At 42.8% G+C, this 27701-nt stretch overlaps 1 protein-coding gene across 4 annotated transcripts; it reads left to right on the forward strand.

Moving 5' to 3' along the window:
- POGLUT1 (protein O-glucosyltransferase 1) lies at nt 1–27701 on the forward strand. 4 transcript variants are annotated; one of them, XR_010068089.1, is made up of 11 exons: nt 1–142; nt 2696–2786; nt 15168–15311; nt 16346–16481; nt 16611–16732; nt 17431–17490; nt 19428–19527; nt 21908–21966; nt 23729–23896; nt 26287–26377; nt 26988–27005. XR_010068089.1 is itself a non-coding variant. In XM_063305505.1 (11 exons), the coding sequence occupies exons 1-11, from the start codon at nt 67–69 to the stop codon at nt 27142–27144; spliced, it is 1197 nt and encodes a 398-aa protein (XP_063161575.1). In that variant the 5' UTR covers nt 4–66; the 3' UTR covers nt 27145–27701. The 4 variants fall into 4 exon arrangements, 3 of the variants coding, with proteins under 3 accessions (XP_063161575.1, XP_063161576.1, XP_063161577.1); XM_063305505.1 differs by having other exon boundaries at nt 4–142; nt 26294–26377; nt 26988–27701; XM_063305506.1 differs by having other exon boundaries at nt 7–142; nt 26321–26377; nt 26988–27701.

A 27701-nucleotide genomic window follows, 5' to 3' on the forward strand; every position in this document is an offset into this window, starting at 1 on the left:
ATCGTTCCAGTGGAGTGCGGGAGGATTTGTGGGCGCGTGCGTAAATGTAGCTTGGCTTTCGGCGTGATGCAGCGTCTGCAACTGTCTCTTGGGATTTTGCACGTTGTTCTGTTTACTGTTTGCTGGGGGGATAGCTCAGCAGGTGAGTGTTGTTAGGATGATTTTTCACTGAGTGGAAGCAAGGGGACAGAAGTGTATCTCATTATAGTTTTGTCTTGCAGCGCACTGATATATGGGATCCAGGAGTTCTTTCTGCATAGTCTTACTCTTGACTCTCTGGAATCATTCGTTGTTCAAAGGCCAAAATCATACTGTATTCCTTTACAGGTTTCCCTTTTTTTTTTTGCGCCAGAGATTTGAGCATTCACCTGGAACTTCCTTTCAGTTTTCAGTAATTGTTTCCTGATATACTTAACTTATTAGTAATATTATGCTGTTATGTAAATAGTTTAGAATGAATTTACCAGATTAAAACATTAAGATTTCGTCTATGACTTGATAACCTCCAGATCTATCAGAAATCTTGGCCATCATGATGAATTCTGGGAGTTTCTCTCACTATACATCTGGAAGCATTACTTTTTTGTGTACAAGAGGGACTAACAGACTGTGAGAAATCTTAATCATAAAAACTATATGATAGTATATGTTTTTGTAATCTATTACGATTGTGCAGCATTTTAATTCAATTCCAAAAAAGTGCTTTGGCATAACACATGCCTAGGTCCATTTTGAGTAACAGCATCTTTTTCTGTGGTTGCCCTCTACCTCTGAAGCAACTTTCTTGAATCAAAGTGCTGCTAATCCTTTAAATCTACTTTCACTTTTTCTGCAGATTAAATAAAATAATTAATGAAAAATAAAACTTTACCCAGGCAAAGTCGCATCTGCAGATTTGTTTAAGCAGTAATTTGGTTATTGCTGGAGTATGTTTTTTGCCCCTTTTGGATTTTGGAGAATGGAACTAAAGCTGTTTTTGTTAACTTGTTGCCTTTAATATATGGTGGAGTAAAGTAACTATTGCTCCCAGCAAGCGTTGGCCATGCTGATTTTGGACTCTATAGTCCCATGTGTCAGAAGAACCCCAGGCTGTAGAAGAATGTAATGCAGCATTATTTGCAATATAAAAATGTCAACACACGGTTTTATTCGCGAGATTGAATGCTACCTGAATGCTACTGCATTTAAAACCACCTCATTCTGTGGGCATAAATATGGATGATACCAGAAAGGAATTTGTGGCTTGGCAAGGTCACTGAGAAGATGAAGAACTTACAAAATACATTAGTTTGGCTGGTCAATGACAGTTATTCGTACAGTTCATCTATTCATACCATACATTGACCTGCTTGATCAAAACAATAATTGCTTAGAGCAAATAAATTATTCAGGTGAATTAAACCATAAATTTAAAGAGGCAAATTTCCTAACTTTCATTTCTCTGTAGTTTGCAAAACCCTTTTTTTCTTCACATCCAATTAATGTACCACTTCTAATCTACACACTGGCTAATTCTCATGGTAATCAGAACTCAGGGCAGTAAAAAACACATTAATGTTCAAAGAATAGTAAAAATAATATTCAACTTGCTAAAGATTGAGATTCAAAAGAAACTAAATAAAGCCTGAGGGAATTAAACCACAGGCATTTATTGCAGTGAATAGGGCCACTAATAAAAAGCCCCACCAATCTATATTTTATTTAAGGAGTTCAGTGGGTATATCCATCCATGCTACAGATCCTGTCAGCCAAGGAATGTTGGTTGGCAGGGACTAGAAAGCATGCCTTCTCTGTCATAGCGCCTGCCCTCTGGAACATTCTCCCTTCAGAGATCAGGTGTAATGACTGCATGACATCGGGATGTCCCCAACCCTGTTGGCCTTCTGTAAGGCCATGAAGACCTGGTTATGTGCTTGGGCCTGGGGTTCCAAGTGTGTTAAGAGCCCTGTTTCTTGGCTATATTAACATCTATGCATTGTATAGTTGGCGACCATATATATTTATTTTGTACTTTTAATTGTTTTTAATTATTTTAACTGTTCCATGGTTTTTATCATTGTAAGCCACCCAGAGTCACTTGTTGAGATGGGCAGCTATAGAAATTAAATAAATAAATCCTCAAAATCCTCAAAATACAGTGACAACAGCCAGATTTTTACCTATAGCTATAAAGACAAGGTTTTTAGTAACAAATCAATGAATTGGTATTTTAAGTGTATTTTGTAATATTTATTAAATATATTATTTGTTAAACTATTTTATCTAATTCCAAGTTCAGATTATATTTGTAACTTGTTTTTGGGCCTTTTGACTGTAAATACAATTGATTGATTAAAATTAAATAGATACAATGATATATTAATGATAAGTCAAAAATATTGTAAAACAAGGAAACACTGCTTTTAATATTATATTCACCAGGTGTACTAACAAGAAGTTCATAATGTATTTCCCTGCACTTACTTAGTTGTACAGGTTAGGAGGAAATAACTTAACCCTTTTTGGGTTTTTTGAATGTTTGCATATCTTTGGAACAAGTATTATTAGAGGAAAAGGTAAATACTTTTAGCACAAAACTGTAAATCCAAGTTCATTCATGCTGTAGGTACACTATTAACAAAATATGTATGAAAACCTTGCACACCCTGCATTAACAACAGTGAAATTTGCAAAATTATTTCTGTTCAATTTTTAGATGCACACTGGAAGAAATTCCTTGTTCAAATTGACGAGGCAGTGAAGAACTACAGACCATGCACGAAAGGTAACTGTGACTGCTATCAAAGGTAAGAGAATCTTGCTAATTCTGAGTTAAGTAAACCTTAGTTAAATCATATCTTAGTGCAGTATCAGTGCAGTCATGATGTTAAGACCTTCCATTTGTAGTTTGGTTTTATACAGCAGGCTAAGCTGTAACATGATTGGCTTAGAGTTTTGTGTGAACCCAGCAATTATGATCTAAACAGACAATAATGGTTTTCTCAACAGAAGTTAAACTATGATTTAGTATGATGTGTAAGTTTCCCTTTTCCCACGTAGTTAAGAGAAAGAGTTCAGGGGCATTTGCTTCTACTTTTAGTCAAATATAGTTATATCAAGCTTACCATGTTTAGTTTCAAGAAACCATCTTTAGAAACCACATTTGCAGAATTCCACCATGGTTGTGCAATCCTGCTTTTATCACCCCTTCCTTGCCGTGCAGGGGGTGCAAGATCCTGAGATTTTCTGGGTCTCATCAGCATATTTAATCACATAGGAGGGGGCAGACCTGGCGTGTATCACCGAGACCTGGCTGGGCTTGGAAGAGGGTGTAGCCCTCTCCGAGATGTGCCCGGCCGGGTTTCAAGTGTGGCACCAGCCGAGACGCCAGGGCAGGGTGGCAGTTGTCATCAGAGAACCTTTAGTGGCCTTCAGGGGCCTTGCTCCGCAAGTGGCAGGTTGTGAGACCCTGTTTTTCAAGCTGGGATCCCGAGAACAGCTGGGGGTGTTGCTGCTGTACCAGCCTCCCTGCTGCGTAGCAACCTCCCTGCCTGAGCTGCTGGAGGCCATCTCGGAGTTGGCAGTGGAGTTCCCCAGGCTTATGGTTCTGGGGGACTTCAATCTGCCATCCCTGGGACGTGCCTCGGAGACAGCCCGGGAGTTCATGGCTACCATGGCAGCCATGGCCTGTTCCAGATTATCCAGGACCTGACTCAAGACAGTGGTCACACCCCGGACTTAGTTTTCTTGTCGGAACAGTGGCAATGTGATCTGAGGGGAGAGTTAGATCTGTCCTGTCATGAGCACTGTTGAGCTGATTGTGTCAGCACAATGGCACACATAACAATACCAAGGAAGCAGGGGCAAGGGATTAAGAGATAGGCAAGCAACACACAAAGACAGGCAACAGACACCGGCAACAAAGTAACAACTCCAGCCGGAAAGATCCAATCAAGAAGATACATTGTTGCAAAGGGTGAAACTGACAACGCCTGAGCACAAGGCACGCCCGGAGCTGTCAACGGAAGCGCAGAAGATCATCGCCCGGCTTAAAGTCATCACCGGCCGGAGGAGAAAGATTAAGCAAGACGCCCGGGGCACCAGCAGGGGCCTGCGACCCTCACCCACCGGCAACGGGACATTTGGGGCTCGGGGTTTGACGCAACGGAGGGAAGGGGGAGCGCTGACTGGCGCGGGCTATTTAAATCCTGTACCGGCGCGTTCTCTCCACTCTCAGCTTTTAACTAGGCATGCACTATACTTGAATAAACTCAGAACCTGATTTTCCCTAAATTGGCGTCTGTGTTTTATTGAGTAGCAGGCAGAGCCTGACAGAAAGCTGAGAGTCACAAAACCCAACCTCGCCAAGCCCCACCGGACGGAGACGAGCCGCGGGAGGAACCAGACGGCGAGAGGCAGAAACGGGAGCAACGATGGAGCCGACAAACCGCACCCAAGACGTACGAGACGGTCAGCAGGTGGCGGAGGCGACCCAACGGTGGCTGGGGACAACATACCCTACCGGAGCCATGGACACCCTCCTCGCCCACCCCACTCTCCAGTCTCAGACCCAGCAAGAGGCAGAGGCGACCCCGCAATGGCTGGAGACAACGCACTCCACCAGAGCCACGGGCACCCTCCCGGCCCACACCGCACCCCAGTTCCGGTCCTGGAGCTTCAGCCCAGCCGCAAGAAGCACAGCGGAGGACGAAGTCACGGACCAATCACTCCGTTACTGGGCTGACAGGGTAGAACACCGGATAGAGCCACCCTACCCAAATTGGGAGCTCACCTACCCCGAAACACCGACTGGACCATTTCCAACAACATCGCGGCCAGCTGACAGGGACACGCAAGCCAGGCTCACAGCCATGGAAGCCCAACTACGGGACCTAGGAGCCCTGTTACAGTCCCTGATAACCAACGGACCCTACAAGACAATGGCAACGCAGATACCCACCCCAAACCAGACCCTGAACGGGAGAGGGCACGCCCGCATGCAAGTTGCAGTGGCGAGTGCATCCACGCTGGCAGAGCCCACGAGCCAAAGCACGTGGAGGGGCGACCCACAGCACGCGAGGTTCCCAAGGGACTTTTCAGTTACCTTCGACAGAAACCCAACAAAGCTGTCCTTCGTCACCAACGCCAGAGAATACACGGCCCGCCACGGACACTACTTTGATTCAGAAGCTGAAAAAATCTCGGCGGTAGCCATCAAACTGCAAGACAGGGCGGCGGACTGGTACGTCCAGCTATACGAGTCCAAGTCCCCAGCCCTATCAAACTTCCAGACTTTGCTCACCGATTTGAAACACTATTTTGAAGACCCAATGGCGAAGGAGAGGGCGAAGTGCGCACTGCAAGCACTGAGACAGGGCAAAAGAACTGTGGCCCATTACGCCCTGGAATTCAAAGCCCTCGCGGGCAAAATCACCGAGTGGTCAGAGGCCACCCTCACCGAAATGTTTAAAAGGGGACTCAACCGAGAAGTGCTCCAATGGGCACTTTACCGGGACGACCCAACCTCACTTCATGAATGGATCTGCCTCGCCGGCAAAGCGGAACACGCACACCGCACGTTCCTGCTGTCAACCGGAGATGACAAATCCCCGTCCTACCCAAGAGGACCCCCCCCACACACGGGTTCAACCGGGCACGCGGACCAACAGCGGAGGTTCGCCCGCGCACCATGCGCAAAGTGCAGGAAAATGGGGCACAAGGCGGCAGACTGCTTCGCAAACAGAGCACTGGACCGCACACCCTGACCCGCACCGAAAGCGCCACTCAAACCAGCGAACACCCCCCCGGCGACTGACAGGAGCTTTAGCAGCCCCAGATGAGGACGTGGATGCCTACCTCGCAGCGGACGACAGCGACACACTGGGACAACTGGCGGGAAACGCTCCCCACCTGCCCTAAAGCACGCTGCAGGACAGGTGGTGAAAAGGGGGCGTGACACACACAAGGAGAGCGACGAAAGTTCCATCATAACAGCGAAGATCAGGCTCAGCTACGGCCCTAGAGCCACCATAGCCGTGGCGTTAGTGGACTCTGGGTGCTCCAAAAACCTGATTCACCCCAACATCGTCGCGAAGCTCAATCTGCCATGCCTCCCCCTCCCCAAACCGCTGGTGTTCCACCAACTGGACGGCTCAACAGCGGGGGGGGGGGGAACCAGCCACGCAACAGACCGGGACAGTCACCCTCACAATGGGCGCCCACATAGAACAAATAACCTTTGTGGTGACCCAAATAGGGAAGCCCATCATAGTGCTGGGCATCCCGTGGTTAGCAAACAACAACCCCCGCGTAGACTGGAGGACGCGTACCATCCAATTCAGCGATGGCACATACCAGGCCCCAGCACCAGACACGATGCCCACTCCGACAGTGGGGAGGGCTGAAGGGGTCGCCCAAGACACCGACCCAAACCCAGAAGGACTACCAGACCAATACGCCGACTTCGCAGACGTCTTCGGAGAAGAGGAGGCAGACCAGCTACCCCCCCATCGCAAGATGGACTGCACAATCAAGCTACTCCCAGACGTCCCCTTACCCAAACCAAAGATATACTCCATGACCCAAAAGGAGCTGGCAACCCTCCGAGAGTTCATCGACAAAAACCTGGCCAGGGGTTTTATAGAGCCAGCAAATTCACCTGTCGGAGCGCCCGTCCTTTTCCGAGAAAAAAAGGACGGCACCTTACGGCTCTGTACCGATTACCGGGGACTCAATGCCGCATTCTCCTCCAATAAATACCCACTGCCCCTCGTAAAGGACATGCTCGCCCACCTGTCAACGGGCCGCGTGTTCTCCAAACTCGACCTCCGCGAGGCATACTATAGGATCCGAATCAAGGCGGGGGATGAGTGGAAAACAGCCTTCAACTGCCCCCTCGGCGCCTTTCAATACAAGGTACTGCCATTCGGGTTAGCAGGGGCCCCGGGGGTGTTCATGCAACTCATCAACGAGGTGCTACATGAACACCTATTTAAAGGGGTACTAGTGTACATAGACGATGTCTTCATTTACACGAGGACACAGGAAGAACACGAACGGCTGGTCAGACAAGTACTGGACAAATTAAGGGGGGCTAAACTCTACGCCAAACTGTCCAAGTGCGAGTTCCACAAATCGCGCTTCGACTACCTAGGGTACCGAATCTCCGGCAAAGGCGTGGAAATGGACCCGCGAAAGTCCAGGCAGTTTTGAATTCGGAACGCCCACGCAATAGGCGCCAACTTCAAAGCTTCCTGGGATTCGCAAATTTCTACAGGTCCTTTGCCAGGGGGTTCGCGGAGATAGCCCTCCCCCTAACAGATCTACTCAAAACCAAAGGAGTTGGGTAAACATGCAGAGTCAAGAACCCGGGGGCCGTGCTTAATTGGACCCCTGCATGTCAAGCAGCGTTTGACAAGCTGAAAACGCTGTTCACAACGGAGCTAATCCTTGCACACCCGGACCCAGAACGGCCGTTCGTAGTTCAAGCTGACGCGTCTGACTTCTACCTGGGCGCCATACTGCTTCAAAAGGACCCCGCAGGAATCCTTAAGCCATGCGCCTACCTGTCAAAAAAATTCTCGGAGATGGAGAGGCGCTGGCACGTATGGGAGAAGGAGGCGTTCGCGATGAAAACGGCGCTGGAGACATGGCAGCACCTACTTGAAGGGACCTCCCAACTGTTTGAGGTCTGGACAGACCACCGGAACCTCGAGGCCCTCCGGACGCCCAGATGCCTCAGCCCTAAGCAGGTCAGATGGGCTCAGTTCTTCAGCCGGTTTAACTTCCAGCTGAAGTTCATACCGGGCAAGAATAACTTCCTGGCAGACGCCCTCTCCCGACTGCCCCAAGACGAGGAGCCCATCCCAGATATGGTAGGGACCGTACTATCTGCCTCCCAGCTGGGGGTGGCAGCGGCCACTCGGAGCAGCGCACGGAGACAACCCACCCCCACGACACAAACGACGGCAAGCCAACCAGCTAACAGACGGCGCCAGCCGCAACTACCAGGGGGGATACGCGCATACCTCACCGCCGCCCTCAAATCCGATCCCTGGGTCCTAGCCAACCCCGACAAGGTGACAATGGAGCAAGACTTAGCATGGGGAGAAGGCAGACTGTACGCCCTGGACTCACAGCACCAGGCAATCCTCAGCAGATCGCACGACAGCAAGCAGGCGGGACACTTCGGATTTTTAAAAACCCTGCACCTAACACGAAGGCAGTTCTGGTGGCCCTCATTGAGACGGGACATCAAGGCATACGTCGCATCCTGCCCGGTGTGCGCAATGGCCAAACGGCCACCGGGAAGACCCCAGGGACTGCTGCAAGCGGTGGCGGAGCCTTCCCGGCCATGGGAGGAGATCTCCATGGATTTTATAGTCGACCTACCACCCAGCCAAAAGAAAACAACCATCTGGGTGGTGAAAGACTACTTCTCCAAACAGGCGCATTTTATTCCCTGTGCAGCAATCCCGTCCGCCCAGCAACTGGCTAAACTCTTCCTCGTACACGTGTACAGGCTACACGGATGTCCTGTACGCTTGGTGACCGACAGGGGCACACAATTCACCTCAAAGTTTTGGTGGGCTTTTTTAAAACTGATCGGGACAGAACAAGCCCTATCCACAGCCTGGCATCCCCAGACGGACAGAGCCACGGAGATCCTCGATGCCACGCTAGAACAATTCCTCTGCTCATACATCAATTACCACCAGGACAACTGGGTTGATCTTCTCCTGTTCGCGGAAGTCGCCTACAATGCCATTCACACGAGCATGGGGAAAACCCCATTTGAGGTGGTATCAGGTCGCGAGTTCACCCCCATCCCAGAGCTGCCGCAACCCCTGCCCCCCCCCCCCGGGCGCTGGTGACTGGGGACAGAAGATAGCAGAATCGTGGCTAGTGATCACAGCAGCGCTGAAAGAAGCACAGTCAGCCTACAAAGAACAAGCAGACAAGCACTGGCGCCAGCAACTGACATTCCAGGTAGGAGATATGGTCTATCTCTCTACCAAATTCATAAAATCGCCCCAACCCTCGAAGAAACTGGGCCCGAAGTACATTGGGCCGTTCCAGGTAACACAAATAGTTAACCCGGTCACAGTATGCCTAGAACTGCCGCACAATTTAAAGAGACTTCACCCAGTATTCCACTGTAGCCTTTTAAAGCCGGCAAGTACCTCCCGATGGCATCCCAACGTGCCCCCCCCCCGGTAATGATAGACGGCCAGCAACATTTTGAAGTGAAAGAAGTGCTCGACTCGCGCCGGCAGCGGGGCACCCTACACTACCTGGTGAAGTGGAAACACTTCCCCCACCCAGAATGGGTTGCTGCACGACACGTCAAAGCACCGGACCTAATTCGCGCATTCCACACTGCTTACCCCAACAAACCCACGGGTTAACCATTCGGAAGGGGGGCAGTATGTCATTAGCACCGTTGAGCTGATTGTGTCAGCACAACAGCACACACAACAATACCAAGGAAGCAGGGGCAAGGGATTAAGTGCTCGAAGGCAAGCAACACACAAAGACAGGCAACAGACACCGGCAACAAAGTAACAAGTCCAGCCAGAAAGGTCCAATCAAGAAGATACATTGTTGCAAAGGGTGAAACAACGCCTGAGCACAAGGCACGCCCGGAGTTGTCAACAGAAGTGCAGAAGATCATCGCCCGGCTTAAAGTCATCACTGGCCAGAGGAGAAAGATTAAGCAAAACGCCTGGGGCACCAGCAGGGGCCCCGCGACCCCTCACCCACCGGCAACGGGACATTTGGGGCTCGGGGTTTGACGCAACGGAGGGAAGGGAGAGCGCTGACTGGCGCGGGCTATTTAAATCCCGTACCAGCGCGTTCTCTCCACTCTCAGCTTTTAACTAGGCATGCACTATACTTGAATAAACTCAGAACCTGATTTTCCCTAAATTGGCGTCTGTGTTTTATTGAGTAGCAGGCAGAGCCTGACATGTCCCCATTGTCATGGTCAGACCACGCCCTGGTGACTCTGAGATTCTATTGTGCTACCTCGCTCCACAGGGAGGCTGGACCCATTCGATTGATCCGCCCCCGGCGACTGATGGACTCAGTAGGGTTTCAGAGGGAGCTGGGGGTTATTCCCAAGGGCCTGCTGCACGGTCCAGCGGAGGTTCTAGCCATGGCCTGGAATAGGGCCGGGCCTTGGACAGGATCGCGCCTGTGCGACCTCTCTTGCCTCGTTGGACCCATCACTCCCATGGTTTACAGAGAAGTTGGGGGTTTTGAAGAGGGTTAAGAGATGTCTGGAGTGTCGCTGAGGGAAGACAAAGACTGAATCTGGCCGAACACGAGCTAGAACTGCTATTAAGGCCTACCTTGTGGCGGTAAGAGCGATGAAACGTGAATATTTCTCTGCTCTTATTGCATCCGCAGAATGCCATCTGACGGCCCTGTTCAAGATTGCTTGATCTCATCGGGGTCAGGTAGATCCAGGGACCCACCTACAAAGAAGAGTTTTCACAGCATCTGCAGGATAAAATCACTCAGATCCATTCTAAGTTGGACTCTAAGCGTGAAGCAGAGCCTGGGGAGATGCCAGTGGAATGTACTTATCCTGTTATATGGGAACGGTTTGATCCTGTTGGGCCTGAGAACGTAGACAGGATTCTCTGGACTGTGAATGCAACCACATGTCAGCGTGACCCATGAGGTCCCTGGCTGATAAAATCAGCCCGGGAAGTGACTTGTGGTTGGGTCCAGGTGATGGTTAATGCATCCTTGAGGGAGGGGGTGTTTCCGGCTACCTTTAAGGAGACGCTGGTGTACCCCCTCCTCAAAAGCCATCCTTGGACCTACTATACTGGGCAATTTTCGCCCTGTCTCCCACCTTCCCTTCTTGGGAAAGGTGGTTGAGAAAGTGGTTGCGTTGCAGCTCCAGAGAAACGGATTACGTGGACCCCTTTCAGTCAGGTTTCAGGCCAGGATATGGGACGGAGACTGCATTGGTCGCACTTATGGATGATCTCTGGCGGGAGCGGGATGGAGGGAGCGCATCCATCCTGGCTCTCCTAGACCTCTCAGCGGCTTTCAATACTATCAACCATGGTATCCTTCTGGGGAGGCTCGGGTTAGGGTGGGCGGTGTAGTTTTGCACTGGTTCACCTCCTTCCTTCAGGGCTGTTCCCAATTGGTGGTGATAGGAGAGGAGAGATCCGGCCCTCGACCCCTCCATTTTGGGGTGCCGCAGGGTTCGGTACTCTCTCCTCTCCTATTTAACATCTACATGAAACCACTGGGTGGGATCATCCGTCACCATGGGATGAGGTATCATCAATATGCTGATGATACCCAGTTATATATCTCCATCCCGGGTGAAGTAAGTGATGCGGTCTCCACCCTTTCCAGGTGCCTGGGGGCTGTTGGGGCCTGGATAGGGAACAAAAGGCTTCAACTGAACCCTGGTAAGACAGAGTGGCTGTGGATTGATGGCCCCTGGGGTTCCAGGAAGCTGTCATCTTTGGTTCTGGATGGGATGGCACTGCCCCATTCAGAACCAGTGCGGAACCTGGGGGTCCTCCTGGACTCACGACTCCTGCTCAAAGAGCAGGTGGCAGTTGTGGCCAGGAGGACCTTTGCACATCTTCGGGTGGTGCGCCAGCTACGCCCATTCCTGGACCGAGATGCCCTCCGAACAGTCATTCATGCCCTGGTCATCTCCCATAGAGACTACTGCAATGCGCTCTACATGGGGCTACCCTTGAAAAGTATTCGGAAGCTTCAGCTGGTCCAGAACGCGGCTGCGTGAACAGTTATCGGGGCTGTAAAATCAGCCCATGTGACACCACTGGTACGCAAGCTGCATTAGGTACCAGTTTGCTTCTGGGTCCAATTCAAGGTGTTGGTTATCACCTTTAAAGCCCTACATGGCATGGGACCAGGGTACTTGAGGGACCGTCTCGTCCCCATAACATCGACCCATCCCACTCGGTCAGGCAGGGAGGACATGCTACGGACCCCATCAGTAAAGGAATTTCATCTAGCAGGGTCCAGGAGGCGAGCCTTCTCTGCAGTGGCGCCCGCCCTTTGGAACATCTTGCCCCCGGAGTTGAGACAGGTTTCCTTGCTCTCGGACTTCCGGAAGAAACTTAAGACCTCGTTCTGCCGCCTTTCTTGGGAGGGGGAGAGTGATAGCTCCACCTGGGGATGGCTGGCGACATAGCACTTCTTAGTGACTGTGTTCCATTTCCACTTGGATTTTACATTTGTTTTTATATATATATTTAATGGTAATTTTTATGTGGTTATGTTTTTAGTGCTATTTTGTTGTAAACCGCCCAGAGTCCCCCATTGGGAGAGATGGGCGGTGATAATAAACAAACAAACAAACAAATAGGTCTCAAGAGTATACTTCATTTGTTTAGCATTACATATATATATGTAATGCTAAACAAATGAAGTATACTCTTGAGACCTAGAACCACAAGGGCTTCTTCAGATCCCAGATTTGGGTACAGTTATGCTGGAGGAAGGGAGTCAGAACAGTTGAAGGCTTGCTGTAAGCAATTTTCATTATTCTCTGCAGACATAGTCAATTGAATTTACCTCTGTTTACTGACCAACATTGATGAAGTCATAGTGTTCACTTGAATTCTTAGCTTGTAGATCTTGAGTATGTAGACAGGTTCTGTGGAGAGATGAAGGCTTGCTTGTTCAATGCTTGCCTTTCTGGACGATTAAATTGGCCAGGTCAGGGCTGGCTCCAAATGTAGGTAATTAATATCTCTTTGAATGTGGGATGTGTGTTTACCTGCTTAAAAGACCTGCAGTTTTAAGACATGTATTGAGAAATCCCCCCTTTGATTTGAAATCTTTCTAATTGTAGGCCAGTCTCAGTTATTCTAGTCATGGTAAGATGATTGAGGAAGCGATAGCCTCGTAGTTCCTGGTGCATATGGAAGAAACTGCTTTACTGTATGGTTACATTTAGGATTTCTTCTAGAATGTAATACTGAGACTGCTTTGATGAGTGATCTACAGCAGAAACTAGATGGAAAAGTTCAACCCTGCTGGTTCTCTTGGATTGTTTTCACCTTTTGATACCATTGACCCTGGCATCCATCTGGCAGGGTGGTGCCTTCAGAGTATTGTTTTGCAATGTTTCCAGTCCTCCTTTGCAAAATTACAGCTAGGGCACCAACTGCAAGCCTTCCTAAACCAGCAATTTAGTAACAGTTAATATATTTCTTGGTTACCCATGTGCCTCAATTTACAGTGTGCTTTACCTGGGACTAGCTTTGAAAAATGTCCAGAAATTTACAAAATAAAGCAGCCAGGTTGCTTATCAGTGCTAGATATAGGGATCATATGCCTGTACTGAAAGATCTGCATTAGCTACCAGTAATAGTGTTGACCTTTGAAGCCCTAAATGGCTTAGGGCCTGATTATCTGTGGAACCACCCTTTTCATGATGGACCTGCAGGATGGACCCTTATGAAAATGTCCACCACTGCCAGAAGCTTAACTATTGGGCATATGGGAAGGGGCCTTATCTCATGTAGCTCTCAGGCTATAGAATGTACTCCTGTATTTAGCTTGTCTTTTCCCAGTATATAGGAAGATGATAAAAATCAGTTTCTTTTTCCAAGCTTTTAATTGTTAATTACTGTAATGATTTTATTACAGTAATTAACAATTTTGATTTTGATTGGAATTGCATTAATTTTGTTATGTTTTATACTTTGCATTTTTTATTGGTGAAAGTTAACTTTGAATATTGGAATAAACAGAAAAGTGGGGTATATATTCAATAATAACAATAAAATATTTTCCTTGCATTAATTGCAAATATTTTAGTTTATTTAAAAACTCCTTCAATAAAATAAAATAAAATTGTGCTTTCTGTATAACCTATTCTGTATCTTTCTCATCTTGAATACCTTTTCCTTAGAGGTAAATTGCACTGATTAATTATACCTTGGTAAATTATTTTAAGATTGTACTTCACAGCTGCTTTATTTTTATACTATTTTATATAAACTGCCCCAAAGTGGTTCTCTAGAAAGCATGGAAAAACAAGAATTCTATAAAAGAGAATTCAGTACAATTTCATAATGGAAACATTAAAAAAAATAGGTCAGTATGCAAACATTTCGGTATGAATAGGAAGAGGGCAAAATAGAACAGCAGTAAAATAAATCTATTTAAAGGGCCTCAAGAGATCAGTCAGTCTCAGCCACTGCTCATGCAAGATGAAAAATGCCTAGTTGTGCTAAGTCAGGATTTTATTGAACTAGCAATAGTTCTTTGGTTCATAGTTCATATTAAGCCAAATCAAAGGACCATTGGAAGCTGCTTTATATCATGTTTATCTGACTTAGTAAATCTACAACAAAATGGCTGAAGTAGAAGGAATTTTGCATTTTGGAATAGCCACCTGGCCGTACTCAATTAAAATGTTTTGGCGTGTTCTGAAATCTGCAATTATGGAAGACATGCCCAAAATATTAATGAGTTAAAGCAGCTCTGTGAAGAGGAATAGGCTAAAGTAATGTCAAACTAAGATTAATCAACAGGTACAGGAAAAGTTTGGCTGAAGTCATTGCTACTAAAGGAGGTGCCACAAATTACTAAATCTAAAGTTTCAAGAAAAAAAAATTCCCAGCAAAAACAGCAAATGGTGGTTCACTGTGGAGACATAATGCACTATACTGTTCTCTGTGTTGTTTGTTTAGCTTAAATCTCTTTATCTATCACTGGCATTTAGTTGAAGCTCATATCATGCTATAGGTCACAGTGCAGCTTGATTACTGATCATCCTAAAGGATTCAATTTTTTCTCACCACTCATGGAATATATGGCTTGGGCTGCCTGCCTCTCTGGATGCTCATCCAGTCAGGGCCTGTTCCCAACAGTGCTGTTGATGACACTTGGGGAGAGGGCAATTGGCAAAGCAAGAAAACCTATATTCATCAGACTAACAATGTAGAAGCAGCCCACCAAGGTAAAGGCTCAGGAGAATGGGAGTAGCTGGGAAGATGGCTGGTACCATTGATCCTTCCCCACCGCATTTGCTTCACCTTGCCCACTATAGGGCTGGTCCTAAATCTGCACTGGATATTTGCCAAGTAAAAATTTATTCCTGTCTTGTTAATGGTGATTATACTAATTTCCTCCAATATGTGTGACAATGGATAAAATCTCTCTCACCTTAGAGTTATGGAACAAGACTTGGCTCCTTTTCGAGAAGGAATCTCTGAGGAGTTGCTGTCAGAAGCAATCAGTCGAAAGTTTGGGACACACTACCAGATCATTGAGAAGAAATTGTACCGTGAGCGTGATTGCATGTTCCCTGCAAGGTGAGATATAAACCCTATCAATCACATACCCAAAGAGAGAGAGAGAGAGAAACAGGAGAATCTCCCTGCCCCACTTAATTTATGGATCATTGAGCAGAAAATGTTTGAAAGGGCTGAACTCTGATGTAAGGGGAACTAACTGATTTCGCATTGCCTTGCTTGAAATGTAGAAATTGGATTTGCTTTTGTGAGAAATCAATATTGACAATGCACTTTAGTTGTGCAAGGACGTGATATGGGTTAAAAGCTGAAAGAAATCAGGAATAAATACCTCTGGGAAAAAAGAATAATTGTAAAGGATTACTCATAGAGTTGTTGGACTGTCAGAAGGGAGCTTGTGACTTTACTTTATCCGCTTTATGATGGGAGTAAAATAAAAAGCACTCTTTATAATATCTGTTAATGGTATGGTGTTTCCCTGTTGTTGCTTTTGCTCAACTCAGTTTCTGATCCTTTTGCAATGCTTTCATCCTATACCTGTCACAGGAATACTGTAACTTTTATTCAATCTCAATCTGGTCATTCAGTCCATTTTAATATTTCTTTTAACCACTTTGGTTAATCCTACTTTTCATAAACCATTTTGCCTCTTGTGGCACATCCTACCACAGGACAAAAGATCTGCACCTTCTCTCCTGATACTTAACCAATGTCAGTACTAGGAAACCAATGTCAGTACTATCTTTATTGTAAAGCTATAGTAACAGAATCTTGCCAGTCTGTGATTCCCCCCTGCCCCACTTTATCCTTGTGTGAACTAGGGAGAGGCTTGTCTGAGACATTTACTCACTAGTTGTTTTGATGCCCTGGCCAAGCCTCTTTCCCATTTACAAAGTTACAAAGCAAGATTTAAAAAAGGGGAGAAAAAAAAGAATTGTCCAAGTAAACTCCTTTGCTTGCTTTGGTCATCTGTGATGCTAACTTTGACTTGCTTTAAAAACTGTGGTTGAAATAATCCATGGCTTTGTATGATGTGTGAACACAGCCAGTGTATTCTACTCATAGATACCTTTTTGCTATTTAATTGTCTGCAGATGCAGTGGAGTTGAGCACTTCATCCTGGAAATTATTCAGGATCTTCCAGATATGGAGATGGTCATCAATGTGCGAGACTACCCCCAAGTGCCCAAATTTATGAAACCAAGAGTGCCTGTTTTATCTTTCAGCAAGGTGAGAGCAGGGAGCTATCACCCATCAGTCATATTAGATGAGAACAAATAAGATGTTTCATTGAATCTCTTGCATGAAAGAAACATTTTGATATAACTGACATACTTTGCTCTCCTTTTTCTCTCAAAGACTTCAGAATACTATGATATTATGTACCCTGCCTGGACATTTTGGGAAGGGGGACCAGCTGTTTGGCCAATTTATCCCACAGGCCTTGGGCGGTGGGATCTAATGAGAGAAAGCCTCCAAAGGTATATCTGAAGAGAGAACAGTTTTGTTGTTGTTTTTTGTTTGTTTTTAACTAAAAGAGACAATTTGCATTGTAATAGAGGTATGTGTACCCAACTCTTCATTCTGAAGCATTTTCATTGAGCAATAACTTGTACTTTGTTAAATGAAAGTTGAACGCATATAGTTACAGACAGTATAACTCAAACGGAGCCGCGCATGTGGCTCAAGTTCATCTACACTGATATAATTGTGGTTCAGATTGACTGAAATCCATACAGAAGTTAGCACATGGGGGGAAAAGCAAACTTTAGAAGTCAGTAGGGCATCCAGATGCAAACATTTTAAGATGAAGATGTGTTTTTCTTTGGTGGATGGCATTTCCTTGGTTGATGCTGTTGGGAATTGGATTCCAGGACTGAATGCAGCAACTTCTTTCTCTCTTTTTTGCCATCCTGCTTAGTCTCCATCCAATGAGCTGTAAGTAAACAGTCAAAGCACTGCCAGAAGTACAATGGTGCTTAAAAGTTTGTGAACACTTTTGAATTTTCAATATTTCTGCATAAATATGACCTAAAACCTGATTTGTTCTCCACACAAGTCTTAAAACTAGATCAAGAGAACCCAGTTAAGCAATTGAGTCAAAAACATTGTTTGTTCATTTATTTATTGACTACTTTTAATGCCAGTATTTTAATACTGTGAATCAAAATATTCTTAGCTCAGCAGAAAAATGGCGCTGGGAGAAGAAAATTTCAAAAGCCTATTTTCGAGGATCCAGGTGAGTATTTTTTTTCCCCAGGTATTTTGATACTGTGACAGTCCTAATCTTGTAAATCATGCTTCTATTGTACTGTGTTGCCCAGGAAGATGGAATTGGTCCAATTGAAATATATGCATGTAAAGTAAAGTTTCCTTTGAGTTGACATCAGTTCCTGGTGAATACGTGGGCATACCAGTGTTGTTTTCTTGGCAACAGTATGGAAATGCTTTGCCACTACTATCTTCAGGAATGCTTGTCAACTTTGTAGTATATACTACCATAATGCCTAGATTATAGTTCTGGGAATTATTGGTGTTTCCCATCCAAATAGTAACTAGATCTGACCCTGCTTAACTTTTTATGAAAATAGCCAAGGTGTGAACTAAATTTGAGTGCTATGTGTGGGTAGTACCATTTTGTTTTAGAAGCAGCCATTGAAGTGCACCAGAATTTTCGCCTAAATCAGCAGCTTTTTAAAATGTTCTCATGTTGCTTTCCATATTTTGTTACTTAAGAAATAATAATTCATTATTGCCTTTAAAAAAGCAGGGAGCTGTTGTAATAGTAGTAGAAGCAATCATATTTTTATATTATGTGTGGCATGTAATAAAAATACAATAATAACAAAATTCTATCCAATAGAATTGGCTTACAACTTAACAGTCAAGACAGTAAACAGATATTAACCGAGCAAACCAAACACTGCAGTCATACATATTTTTTAAAAAAAATGTCCTTTGATGCCACTGAGTGACACATCCATAATTAAAATAAAGCAGGTATTAACATAGGACCCACCAAGACAAAGTAGGTGGGAGCCAAGCTAATACTAGTCAAATAAAAGGGTTTTGACTCTCTTTTAAAGGCCATCAAACATTCGCAGAGGCTAAGGAAGGATGGCATGGATTCCAGAGTTGTGGGGCTGAGTCCCTGAAAGCCCTGAATCTAGAGACTGCAACCTCAGAATGAGGAACAGAAAGAAAGCCCTGCTCAGAGTAACAAAAGTAGCTAACAGGATTGTTGGGAGAAGTAAGGGCAGATAGATACTGGGGAGTTTGTGAACAGAGAGCTCTACATACAATGTTCACTGATTTAATCACATCCTAGATTGCATATGGGAGCCATTGAAGAGTCCTGTCCTGTAATGAAGCATGAGAATAGTGTGTAAGGTCCAGAACAGCCCATATGGATCAGAGTTCTATAGTCATCTGGAACATTTGCCAAAAGACATTTGTGATCTGGGTGTGTGAAAAGCACACCCCAGCATAATTCTATATTTCAGTACTTCTATGTTTGGGTAGTTTTACTGCAGGGCTTCAGTCCAAATATTGAAAACAGTGTGGACCTTGACAAGAGGGAAGAAGTGAGAGGGAAGCCATCTGCTGGGAGACTAGTTTCCTTGTGTCTTTGGTTGGCCACTGTGAGAACGGACTGCTGAATGAGATGGGCTAAGGGTCCAATCCAGCAGAGCACTGCTTATGTTCTTATGTTCTTCAGTACACTTCCCACCCCTGCTCTGTTTTAGTCTATCCAAACATAACTTGTGCATTTTCTTTATAGTAGAAAGGTTTGTGCAAAAATTCTGCTTGGAGTGTGTGATGAATACAGATTGTTCTCTCCTACATGCTCTACAGAAACTTCACACAGTTAAGATTCCTCCTGTTGTTGTTATATGCTTTTGGGGACTTCAAGGTCCTTTAGGGAGAACTGTCATTTTCAAATAATTTTTCAGTAGATGCTTCCAAATTTCTCAGGGTTTTGTCTGTCCTTGTTGGGTCACAAAACACAGCAGAACATTCTGATCTCTCCAAGCGGAGTCCTACAAAACCAATGGATGATAGTTCCTATAATCACTCGCTCACTTTAGAATTATATGATTTATTGTCCAACATATTTAAAGAGTGCCAGATTGGGAAAAGCCAATCAAACAGATTTCTGTGTGATTTCTTTGTAAGGACAAGTTCAGAGCGGGATCCCCTCATTCTTCTTTCCCGAGAAAATCCAGATCTTGTTGATGCAGAGTACACTAAGAACCAGGCTTGGAAATCTGAAAAAGTAAATACTGTTCAAAACATTTTTTTCTCTTTTTCTTGTAAGAGACAATAATATGTTCTCATTGTGAAGTCAGATGTAGATTCTAATATTGATAATCATTAGTACATTTTAGGATTTTCTATTTAAAGGAAAGAATATATTTTAAGAAGGTGGAAAATTATCTGTTATTTTACTGTACTTGATCCACTTAGAACCAAAAACTGGTGGAACTGCCACTGGACTTGTAAGAGTTATTTTAATATGTAATATACAACTGAGTTTATATTTAAATAGGAAAGCTCCTCCAAATACAGCATTATGCTTGTTTGTTAGATGTGTAGCAGGGTACATGTTTTTTTTATGATTTTATTTTTTTGTTCTGCTGTTAGTTGCTCTTCTGTTACATTACTACTATGTTAATCTTCTTACCAAACAAAGGGAATGTAAGCTGCTCAGAGTTCCTCTGGATTGGAGTGGTATATAAGCTCCAGTAAATAAATAAGTAAATCAATAAATAGTATTACTTCTTCCAATTTTATTATTCCAGCAGCCACTGTAAGGTTGGTTAAGCTGAGAGATGATAGTGATTGGGCCAGGGGGTGTAGTGAGCTTTGTGGTATAGTGGGAATTTGGATCTCTGACTGTAGTGCTAGCCAACACATCTAACAACTACACTATGCTAGCCCACATGCCATCCTGGATTTCATCACTCTAGCACACACCTGGCCAATATGTCCCAGTTGTATGTGGACTGATTGCAAATCATACTTGCAAGATGTATCTCTCAGAGGAAGGTTCTTCTAGATGTTTTAAAATAGCCTTCACTGTAAATGTGACAAGGAGTTTACATTGTTTAACAGCCAGCTATGAGCATAGTGCATTCATACAATGTAGGCATAGGTTGGCCCTAATGGGATCATGTTAAATAGGTTGATTCTACTTCTCTTTTTATCATCTCTTGCTGATTGAGCTTTAGTCTTTTTTTCAACATCAGGATGCTTGATTTGGCACAACAGGAAGTAAATTAAGTAACAATAATTACCCCCCTGATTTGTGCAAACCAGAACTTGTTTTCCTAGTGTCTTTTATTGAGCATGCTTATTCCATAGCCATGGAGTTTAGTCTCTAATTTTGGTGGTGCCTATTATGTAGATGGAATAACGACACAGGTCAGCAATCTTTTCAGGTCCAGGTACTGCCATGTGATCTCATGCAGTGATGAGGTTCTCTCTCCTAGCCCACAAAAATTACTTTACATCTAGCAAGGTTCTGATGGTCTTGCCTTACAGTTTCCAGTCTTTAAAACGCATTTTTACAGACAGACAGATAGGAACCTTGGGGATAAGGGGAGGGAGAGATGAATACTAGATACTGAATATGCTGGCACCTACTATTGTTGTGTACTACTCCCTGATATACTATATGCAGAAGATCATTTCGAACTATTGTATATACTGGTGTATAAGCCCATCTGAGTGTAAGCCGACCCTCACATTTTTAACCAAAATACCGTGAAAAATGTGCCACCCGTTGATAAGTCAACCCACATTTTTCATGGTATTTTGGTTAAAAATTCAAGGGTCTGCTTATCCATGGATGGGCTTATCCACAAGTATATACAGGAAATATGGGTACTTTTAAGAAGTATTACTGTACAGTATATACTCATGGATAAGCCCATCCTCAGACAAGCCAAAGCTGGAGGTGCATTTTGATACCGAATTCTCGGCTTGTCCGCAAATATGTACAGTACTCAATTAATGTGTTGGGATTGGATTTCATAGTATAAAACAGACTGACCAGTATTGGAACTACGATTTAGCTGAAGATGAGTTCTGCATAGTTTAAAAACCTTAAGGGCTTATAACTATTTCTGTATTCTGAAATATTCTGTATTGAAAATAACAGTTCACAGCTGCAGTTATTGATATGGAAAGTGATGAGAGGACTTGAGGCATGTCTGACCAGCTGCTCAGAGTTTACAGAAATGGATTAGCATATAAATTGACTAAATAAACAACCTATATTAAATATGGCATTTCTAATCAGTGCAAGACAGGAAAATGGATTAAGGAAAACGACAGCTTGTTGCATATGTGAAATGAAGAAATTACTACAAGGGGTTTGTGTCTGTGAATGAATGTTTACTTGGAAGGAAAAAAAATCAAGGGATCTTCTAAGAAAACATGTGTAAGGCTGTACTCTAAGAAAATTAATTAATTGAATATTTAGCTAGCTAGTTCTTAGATTCTCAGGTTTATAGTAAGAACTTTAATCATATCTCCTACTGAAAATAAATTAGGAAAAATATGTATTACTGCACCTTTTTGTATAGCGTTTCTATTATAGTTATTAGGAAGGTGATTTGAAACAGATTTTTTTTAAACTACTTTTTTTAAAGGATACTCTTGGGAGACCACCTGCGACAGAAGTTCCACTGGTAGACCATTGTAAATTCAAGTAAGTATTTGATTCAGTCTAGGTAAATATCTGAATACATGTCAAATCAGTGCAAATATCTGAAAGCAAGTGTCGTGGAATTCACTGGGGCACATGTCAGCACTAGCCTTAAAATCATGCTATCTATCCTTTACACTGGAATTGATAAGCCATGAGTCCACTCATTAACCATTAGCTGCTAGTGCTATTTTCATTGTTTGCCTTAGCTTGAACTTCATGATGAAAGCTAGACAATTGTGTCCTGAATTTTTTTGTAAGTAGGAACATATAAATGCTATTGGCACTGCACAAATTTATTTATTTATTTGATTGATTGATTGATTGATCGATTGATTGATTTCTATAGCTGCCCATCTCAGCAAGTGACTCTGGGCAGCTTACAGCAATAAAACTATAAAACAGTTAAAACAATTACAATTGAAACAATTAAAATACAAAATAAATACAAGATAAATATACATGGCTGCCAAGTAAGCAGTTTGACTTTTTAAAAAAATTAAATTTAACTTTTCTAAATAATCCTACTTCTGTATTTGTAACTGTAGTGCTGTGAATTGTTTGCCCCGCCATCCCTGATTTACAGCTGTGTTATTTACTGTAATTGAAGGAATGGATTCCAGGAATCTCTAAGACTCTCTGTATCCTGTATGTGTCATTCAGCAGTAATAAGGAGTCTAATCATAACTGATATGATTAGACACCTTAGGATATCTGTAGTTGCTCTGATGCACAGACCAAAGGCACTCAATCATTCAAGTCCCTGGAGTTGTGCAGCAAGAATTTTCAGTATTGTATTTAGATGATGATGATGATGATGATGATGATGATGATGATGATGATAGGCTGGTAATTTGAATGATTTGGCATCTCTTGGAAAAAGCAAAACATTGCTAAGAATAGAAATTGAGGATTCTCTCATTTTCAGATTGTTTCCTCTCATTGTACTAGCAGAATGCATTCTCTATTTCTTTTAGCTCCACTGTGGTTACTAAGGTATTGGTGAATTTTTTAGCTGAAATATACATTTTATAGTGTGTTCATTTATTTATACAGGTAGTCCTCACTTAAGACCATTCGTTTAGTGATGGTTCAGACTTACAATGGTGCTGAGAAAAATGACTTACAACCAGTGCTCACACTTATGACCATTGCAGCATCCCCATGGTCATATGATCACGATTTGGGGACTTGTACCCAGTTCGCATTTATGACCATTGCAGCATTCTGTGGTCACATGATTGCCATTTTCAATCTTCCTGGCTAGAAGGACAAGCAAAATCACTGGGGATCCATGTGATGTGCTTGATAACCACATGGCTTGCTTAGCAATCACGGTGATTCACTTAATGACTGCCACAAAAAAGACTGTAAAATTGGGTCAGATTCGCTTAATGATCGCTTCGTTTAGCAACTGAAATTCTGGTCTCAGTTGTGGTCATTAAGCAAGGACTACTTGTATCGACTCAGTAGAAGCAAGGATTAAACCCAGATGGAGGAGTGCAGGCAGATATTATAGATGCAGCAACCGAGACTGCTGAACTTTTGATTTACTGCTTCTGATTTTAGCTTCTGTGTGGCAATATTTGAGTGGAATATGCTTTATCATATAGCATTAGGATTGTATTCTAACAACTTTCATTCTGTAGAAGAATAAAATAAATTTTAATTTCTATAAATGTAAATAAATATAAATATGCTTATTGTTGGAGAAGAGGCCATATTCTAAGGCAGGTGTCTGTTTTTTTCTTTTTTGAATGATAAGATACCTCTTCAATTTTCGAGGTGTAGCAGCCAGTTTCCGCTTCAAACACCTTTTCCTGTGTGGTTCTTTGGTCTTCCATGTTGGAGAAGGCTGGCAAGAATTCTTCTACCCACAATTGAAATCTTGGGTTCACTATATCCCAGTTCAGTCTGATCTTTCTAATGTGAGGTAAGATGTTAAAACTGCAGTTGCTTAATTATTTGTGTGTATTAATAGCTTTTATATAAAATATTAATAATAGAAAATTACTTAGAATTGTGCATCATATTTGTCAAAATCAATAATGAGCCAGAGATAGCTGACTTAAAATATATGATTGCCTTCAAAGGTAAAATCATACAGAATGCACTGCATAGTTTAGTCTGGATTTAACTGGTTCTTATATAATTGAGACTACGTAAAGTCGATTTTTATAGATAGAAGTGTAGTTGACATTCCAGCCCATTTTATAAAAGCCATTTCCAGTTACAGGTGGTCCTTGTTTAACAACCATTTGTTAAGCAACCATTCAAACTTAGACGGTGCTGAGTAAGTGGAGTTACAACTGGTTCTTGGAGCTCCAGCCATCACAGTCATATGATTATGATCTGGGCGCTCAGTGCCTGGCTTGCAATTATGATCTTGGAGTAAGCTGCAGTCACAAATTCCGACATTCCCTGCCAGCTTCCCACAAGCAAAGTCAATGAGGAAGTTGGAAGTTGCAGTCATGTGAGATCCTTGCTTGATGACCTGCATGGTCCTTCCTTAATGACAGCAACCAGGACTGCCAGAAGTGCCATCACTAAGTGGCGCAGTCACATCACATCACACTTTACAACCCTGTCACTTAGCAATGGCAATTGTAGTCCCAGTTGCCATCATAAAACATCATATTATATATCTCCTAGGAAAATGGACTACATTAGCAAGGATTTTTTTGGTATTTTGATTTGGAGAATTAGCATTTTCAGCTTCTAGGGCACCTAAATTATTAGAAGTAATCACTAAATATTATAAGGCAGAAAAGCCCATGGTTAGTCTTTATAAATCTTATTATTGATAAATCATTTTGATAGGCATATTTTAAAGTGATTGGAATAAGGAATTGGAGATCTCCATGTTGTTTAAATTATGATAAACTGTCTTAGTGTCTATATGAAATTTAGGTAAATCTAGAAATTTAGGTAAATTTAGAAATTTCAGTAAGACTATAGGTTATTAAAAAAATATTTCAGACTTATTGCATTGCTTAGAAAAGAAACAAGTAAATCATATTCTTTTGGAGATCCATTGGGAATAAAGCTTTATTAAAACATGTGTTTTTGTAATGTCCTAAAAGGGTTGTACTCTGGGAAAATTATAAATTATACTGTACAATAATATGACATTAAGGCAAGGTTTAATATTTTTGGACATACATATTTTTAATTATATACCTATTACTGTACTTGGAAAATGATGGCTGGACCACAAAACTGGATTCTCTGCTCCCTTCATACTGCTAACACATTTATTTATTTGGTTGGTTCATTGGTTGGTTGGTTGTTGGTTTCCATAGCTGCCCAGTTCTACATGACTCTGACCTTCATGCTGGAATGATAAATGTATGGTCCCAATTGCTCAGTGGATTGAAGACCTGATGTTACTTGTGACTTATAAACAAGTGGCTTACAGACATAGATTATGTATGGATGATTATAAGAAATATCATCCTTCACTGAAACTGTTCTATAAAATTATATTCATGTGTGTGTATTCACTCACGTATGAGAAACCTTTATATACATATGTTTTGCTTTTCCCCCCCTTTGTTTTATTTTTCTGTTGTATGACTTATTCTTCTGTTCTTTTTAATTAAAGGCAAAATATATATATATGGATTGTGACTGATGTTTTGTTCTCAGTGATCTTCCTTTCTTTTTTAGTCACATTGTTATAATTATTTTTATGTAATTTCATATTTATTTATTTATTGAATTACTTTTTTGTATTTTATTATATTGTTTTTGTATGTTAATGCTTTTACTGAAGGAAGGCTTAGAGTTCTGTTGGATTGGAGCTACGTAAAAGCTCCAGCAAACAAACTAATAAACAAGCGAATAAATAGCAAGTTGAAAAAAACCAAATCAAACCAAACAATTAAACGTAAGAGACTTCCCTTGCTGATTTTGGGCTTATTTGTCCTGCCTAAAGTCAGTCTTAAGTCTTAAGGGACGCGGTGGCGCTGCGGGTTAAACCGCTGAGCTGCCGATCGGAAGGTCGGCGGTTCGAAACCGCGCGGCGGGGTGAGCTCCCGTTGCTCGTCCCAGCTCCTGCACACCAAGCAGTTCGAAAACATGCAAATGTGAGTAGATTAATTGGTACCGCTTCGGCGGGAAGGTAACGGCGTTCCGTGAGTCATGCCGGCCACATGACCACGGACGGGTCCTTAGGGACAACGCCGGCTCCAAGGCTTAGAAATGGAGATGAGCGCCGCCCCCTAGAGTCGGACACGACTGGACTTTACGTCAAGGGAAACCTTTACCTTTACCTTTTAAAGTCAGTCTTAAGAACCTAACAATTTTCTGATTTGTATCCAGAAGATAGTAAACATATATTTCATATATGTTTCAGAGAGCTATTGGAATTTGCAAGAGAAAATGATGACGTTGCTCAAAGAATTTCTGAGAGGTAAGTCTTGTTACTGCTGTGCTTTGTTTTAATTATAGGAATTGCTTGGAACAAAACAGATTTGATCATGAAGTCCATAAGACTTTCCCAAGGTTATATTTTGCAATATGTTTAAAAGCTGAAAAAAATTCTATTTCTGATACATGCAAATTTAGAAATAATTGCTAGGAGGTGTTTATATTTTGCAGGAGGAAGACCTTTAAATGTCATTCAGTTCTAATATCAGTGATTTGATTATACATCATTTAAAGTTTATCTCCACAATTGGGAAGAGGTTTGTTCTGTTTTCTTTACAACAGCTAGCACTTCAAGTCTTACACATCCATTCGAATTATATGTATAAACCTGGCTTTGATTTTTAAATAAGTGTTTAAATCCTAGCATAGGATGCTGAGGCTTCCCGTTTAAAATCATGGCTTTATATCATGAAATTAGAGTTCCCTGGAGAGACATAATGATTGCTAAGCTTTTTTTCCTTTTATAGCGTAGATGTGTATTTAAGCTTTTGAATGAGAAAAGCAATTGACTATTGACTTTTGAATTAGAATTCAAAATTGACTTTTGAATTAGAAAAGCAATTGACTTCTTTGCTTGATCATTTGGCCTCTAGGGGTCGCCAGTTCATCATGGACCACTTGCAAATGGAGGATATCTCTTGTTACTGGGAACGACTCCTAACTGAGTATTCCAAAGCCTTGACTTATAAAGTGAAACGGAAGAGCAACTATAAAGAGATACCACCAAGACCTTTGAAAACAGAACTGTAAAAAAACAACACTTCCAATCAGGGCTTGTAAACATTTTGAAATCAGGAAAACAGGATTGTTCGTCCAACCAGGGAAGTTCTCTGTGTTTGTTGACAAACTAAAGAGAGAAGCATATTGTTGCTACTTATTATACTGAGTGATTATGGCTGAGTGTGTATTCTATTTTATATTGTGGTCAGTAAAATTTTGAGAAGTACTCTGTTAAGGGGGTGAAAATTTCACTGAGTCCTAGCATTTTTAAAAATTCCTTGACAATTGTTCTGTCATATCTACTTGTCTCACCACAATGTCATATTGATCTACTGTGTGGGTTATAATTGCTAAGTGAATCATCTCCTGAATTGTGCAACATACTATGTTGACTAACTTTCCTGCTGGCTAAGATCAAAGATATAGTTTAATACATCAGGAAGCCCATCATTCTAAAACAAGCTGCTGGAAGCTTGTGGAAAGCGTGAAATTAAATAATTCTTCCCTATTATTTTCCCCAGGTCTGGAGGTCTGGCATACCAGCTGTATTCAAACAATTTGTAGTAAGCCATGGGTTTCCCCTCATA

Source organism: Candoia aspera, chromosome 5 (assembly GCF_035149785.1).
Source record: "Candoia aspera isolate rCanAsp1 chromosome 5, rCanAsp1.hap2, whole genome shotgun sequence".
NCBI lineage: Eukaryota > Metazoa > Chordata > Lepidosauria > Squamata > Boidae > Candoia > Candoia aspera.

Bases quoted from the DNA above. Each gene is read 5' to 3' on its own strand.
- POGLUT1 (XM_063305505.1), top strand. From the start codon at position 67: ATGCAGCGTCTGCAACTGTCTCTTGGGATTTTGCACGTTGTTCTGTTT. The intron at 17,491-19,427 runs GTGAGTATTTTT...TTTCTTTGTAAG, and splicing joins GCCTATTTTCGAGGATCCAG to GACAAGTTCAGAGCGGGATC. The intron at 21,967-23,728 runs GTAAGTATTTGA...TTGAATGATAAG, and splicing joins GTAGACCATTGTAAATTCAA to ATACCTCTTCAATTTTCGAG.